General features: G+C 37.3%; 1 protein-coding gene across 1 annotated transcript; it reads right to left on the bottom strand.

Moving 5' to 3' along the window:
• Window positions 1–1,816: 1,816 nt before the first annotated feature.
• Window positions 1,817–2,275, bottom strand: LOC127080545 (secreted RxLR effector protein 161-like). The gene has a single exon (XM_051020862.1). It carries the CDS (start codon window positions 2,273–2,275, stop codon window positions 1,817–1,819), a length of 459 nt encoding a protein of 152 aa, XP_050876819.1.
• Window positions 2,276–4,890: the final 2,615 nt, after the last annotated feature.

A 4,890-nucleotide genomic window follows, 5' to 3' on the forward strand; every position in this document is an offset into this window, starting at 1 on the left:
TCTGAACTCCTTGCTCCTCTTATTGTCACACTCCTTAGAGATGTTCACAATAAATTCTTTGGCAAGCATTTCATAGCATTTGCCAAAACCAGTTACAGTTTTCATTAATCCAGCCTCTTGAATCAGACTCATCACCTCTTTACATTCAAAAGCATCTTTCCCCAATTCCCTTTCCAGTTCTAATCTTCTCTAATAAACAAATTTCCATTTTTCAGTATTCTCCACAGAGTGAAATGAAATGTTATCAATTGGAACTTCAGGAATATTAGCTGGCATCTTCTTCCCAGAGGCTTGCTTTCTGGAAGTAGAGATGATGTCATAAACATTGTGTTCGACATCATAATCAAATTCACTAGACTCATAGGGAACTTCCTTCCTTTTAAGGGATTTCTTCTTAGATACATGAGTAACCACCTTGCCCCATCTTTTTATGGGACCAACACTTACTTTGTTCCTGACAGATTTGGAGGGTGTGCTGGAGGATGCAACAACATGGACTTTTCTGTTCTTCAACCTTTTAGCTATACCAAGAGCCAGTCTTTTCCCGATAGGAACATCATCAGAGTCCAATTCCTCAACATTTACTATGTCAGTGGGTTGATCATTTTTCTCAATAGGGTTTTTATCTTTGTCACCCAGATCATCAATCATTTCTCTAGACCTTTCTTTGTCTTGCAATTTCTTAGGAGACAGAGTAGGTGCGTTCACATCAGATTTATCCCTAGGGTTTTCGGTATTGTTATCCGGTTGGGCCAAGGATGTGGAGACATCCGGAATGACATTAGTGTTGGGGTCAATACCTAACACTTGAGAGATCAAAACACGAATATTCTTATCAACACCGTCTCTGTCAGCAACGATCATGCTGGATTTACTTAAGGTAGTTATAGATCTAGGTCTATTTCTGATTTTATAGGCTTCAACATCTTACATAACATTTTTCACAATGGGAAAGTATTTAGACACATCAACATTAGGTTCAATGTTGATGGGATCGCGATACATACTAGTCATAGACTGAGGTTTCTTCAAAACTGTAGGGGGTTCAGGAGCATTCATATTTCTAGAAGTCATGGAAGGAGTGGAATAGGGACTTACTTTAGAAGGCTTGCCTTTCCTTGAAGATGAAGCTATATCTTTTCTCATATGAGTTACATGGGCAGGGACGATTGAGAGGGGAATAACATCAGTGATGACATCAGATAGATCTATCTCAGTGTCAATATTTTTAGGGTTTGATTGCTCTTTTGAGTGTTTGGTTGGAGTGGAGACAAAAGGTTGTGACATTTTGGAGGTTTTCGGTATGAACTGAGGAGAGAAGAAGGAGAGATGAGAGTGTATGAGAGCAAGTTTGGGAGAGAGGGTTCAAGAGGTAGCGTAAAAGAGGCTAGGATGCAGATTTAGAAAGAAAAAAAGAAAAAGTTGTAATGATAGTCCTTAAGTTTTGTGCAATTAAGTGGAGGGAAGAGAAAATTTGATTTCCATATCTCCACTTCAGCAGTTGCTATAATTCTTTAAGCATGTAGATACCCAATTCGCCCCTTAATTTTTAAAACTAATTTTCATCTAAAGCTTTAGTAAAAATACATGCCACTTGCTTCTCAGTAGTTACATGCTCAAGAGTGACAATTTTGTCTTCCACCAGATCCCTAATGAAGTGATGACTGATATTAATATGCTTAGTTTTGCTGTGTTGAATAGGCTTATTGGAAATATTAATAGCATTTAGGTTGTCATGGTACAATGTAATGACATCTTGATGGACATTGTATTCTCCTAGCATTTGTTTCATCCAAATTAATTGAGAGTAACTACTTCATGCTGCAATATATTCAGCCTCAGTCGTAGATAAGGACACACTATTTTGCTTCTTACTGAACCAAGGCATAAGATTATTTCTCAAGAAGAAACACCCTCTAGAGGTGCTTTTTCTATCACCAACACTGCCTTCCCAATCTCTATCACAATATCCTGTAAGCAAGAAGTTTGCAGTATGAGAATACAAGATTCCATATTCACTAGTTCCATTAACATACTTCAGAATCCTTTTCACTTGAGTAATATGAATCATTTTAGGTTCAAGTTGATATCTATCACAAAATTCTACCGCAAATGTAATGTCAGGTCTGCTAGCTGTAAGATAAAGCAGACTACCAATCATACTCCTATATAGACTTTGATCCATATTTGCACCTTTTTCATCTTTAGTTAGTTTCAAATAAGCTGATGCAGGTGTCCTTTTATGGCTAGCATTTTCCATGCCAAACTTCTTCATTATATTATTGGCATACTTTCTTTGAGAGATGAAGATAGTGGCATCCATTTGTTTGACTTAGAACCCAGAAAGTATGTCAGTTCACCGACAAGAATCATTTCAAATTCAGATTGCATCTGCTTGACAAAATGTTGTACCATCTGGTTCGACATCCCTCCAAACACAATATCATCAACATATATTTGAGCTATCATGAGTTTACCATGCAATTCTTTAACAAATAACGTCTTGTCTATTTCTCCTTTCCTGTATCCATTGTTAACAAGGTACGCAGTGATCCTTTCATACCAAGCCCTAGGTGCTTGATTTAATCCATAAAGAGCTTTCTTTAGTTTATAAACATGATCTGGAAAGTTGGGATCTATGAACCCCTTAGGTTGTTCAACATAGACTTCTTTATTCAAGTATCCTTTTAAAAAGGCACTTTTCACATCCATTTGAAATAGTTTGAATTTAAGTAAACAAGCCACTCCTAACAGTAATCTTATTGACTCAAGGTGAGCAACAGGGGCAAAGGTCTCATCAAAATCGACCCCTTCAATTTGAGTGTATCCTTGAGCAACAAGTTTTGTTTTATTTCTGGTTACAAACCCATTTTCATCAAATTTGTTCTTGTAGATCCACTTTGTGCCAATAACATTCATTCCTTTAGGCCTATGAACTAAGTCTCATACTTCATTTCTTATAAACTGGCCTAATTCCTCTTGCATAGGATTAATCCAAAATTCATCAGTAAAGGCTTCCTTCACATTTTTTGGTTCAAACTTAGAAACAAAGAAAGAATTTGAGATCACATCTCTAGATCTAATGGTGACCCCTCCATTAAGGCTTCCAATAATGAGATATGTTGGATGATGTTTTTGAATTCTGATGGAAGGACCTTTGTTGATTTGGGGGTTGTCTGGTTCAATGCCTCATGATTCACTGTCTGACTCAATAACTTCCTCGTTTTCAGGTGCGTTAATCTGCTGAGGTGATGTCCCAACATCTTCCTTAACATCAGTCCCTTTTTTTGAGATATTATCAATCACTACCACATTGATGGATTCCATCATCACTTTGGTTTTGGAATTAAAACTATATAGGCTCTGCTGTTTGTAGAGTATCCCAGAAATATACCTTCATCACTCTTGGGATCCATCTTTCTTCTTTGTTCAAAATCAGCTAGGATGTAGAATTTACTTCCAAAAACATGAAAGTATTTGACAGTGGGCTTCCTTCCTTTCCATTCATAAAGAGCAGTTGAGGTATCGATTCTTAGAGTGACTCTATTATGAATATAACAGGCAGTATTCATTGCTTCAGCCCAAAAAATATAGGATAAATGCTTGGCATGAAGCATGACTCTAGCTGGCTCTTGTAGAGTTTTGTTCTTGCGTCAAATACTCTATTTTGCTGAGGAGTGATAGGAGAGGAGAACTCATGACCAATACCTTCAGAGGAGCAAAATTTAGCAAATCTGCTATTTTTGAATTCCTTCCTATGGTCACTTCGAATCCTGATAATTTCACTTTCCTTCTCTCTTTGAATCCTTTGACATAGATCTTTGAACACCTCAAAGACATCTGATTTTTCTTTGATGAAGTTCACCCACGTGAATCTTGGAAAAATCGTCAACAACTACATATGCATACCTTTTCCCTCATAGGCTCTCAACTTGCATGGGCTCCATTAAGTCCATATGAAGAAGTTCTGGAACTTTTGAAGTCGTCTGATGTTGTAACTTTGGATGTGACATCTTGGTTTGCTTCCCAATTTGACACTCACCGTAGATTTTACCTTCTTAAATCTTGAGTCTTGGAATACCTCTGATGGCTTATTTTGATATAATCTTTTTCATTCCCTTCAGATGTAAATGTCCAATTTCTGGTGCTACAAGTTAACTTCATCTTCTTTGGATATCAGGCATGTGGAAGTGTAGTTTGTTTCTTTAGATGACCACAAGTAATAGTTGTCCTTAGACCTGACTCCCTTCATTAGAACTTCATTTTTTTCATTGCTGACTAGACACTCTGATTTTGTGAAGTTAACTTTGAGACCTTCATCACACAACTGACTAATACTAATCAAATTAGAAGTTAGACCTTTTACCAACAGGGAATTATCAAGACTTGGGAGTCCTGTACAGGCTAGTCTTCCAACCCCTTTAGTTTCACCTTTATCCCCATCTCCAAATGTGACATATCCGGTTAAGTATGACTTAATGTTTTCAAGGAACTTCTTGACACCTATCATGTGTCTGGAACATCCACTGTCAAAATACCAGTCTTCTTGAGCTGAAGCTCTAAGCGAGGTGTGAGTTATAAGTCTGGTGTTAACAGGCTTGGGTATCCACTCTTTCTTTTGATTAACCCTTGGTTGTCTTGGATACCTGGGATAGCCATATAATTTGAAACAAAGGGGTTTTATATGACCATACTTTCCATAATAATGACATCTCTAACGTGATAACTTGCCTTTATTTTGGGAGTTCTGATGACTGGCATGATGTTGAGTCAGAGGTTTAGACATTACAGGTTTAGACTCCCTCTTGGAAGAACAAAGTTGATCATCGAGGTTTCTCTTTGGTTGTGCAGAGATTGATTTTTAAAACCAATCCCTCTCTGATCCCTAAC

The sequence above is a fragment of the Lathyrus oleraceus genome, chromosome 5, assembly GCF_024323335.1.
Source record: "Lathyrus oleraceus cultivar Zhongwan6 chromosome 5, CAAS_Psat_ZW6_1.0, whole genome shotgun sequence".
NCBI classification, from domain to species: Eukaryota; Viridiplantae; Streptophyta; class Magnoliopsida; order Fabales; family Fabaceae; genus Lathyrus; species Lathyrus oleraceus.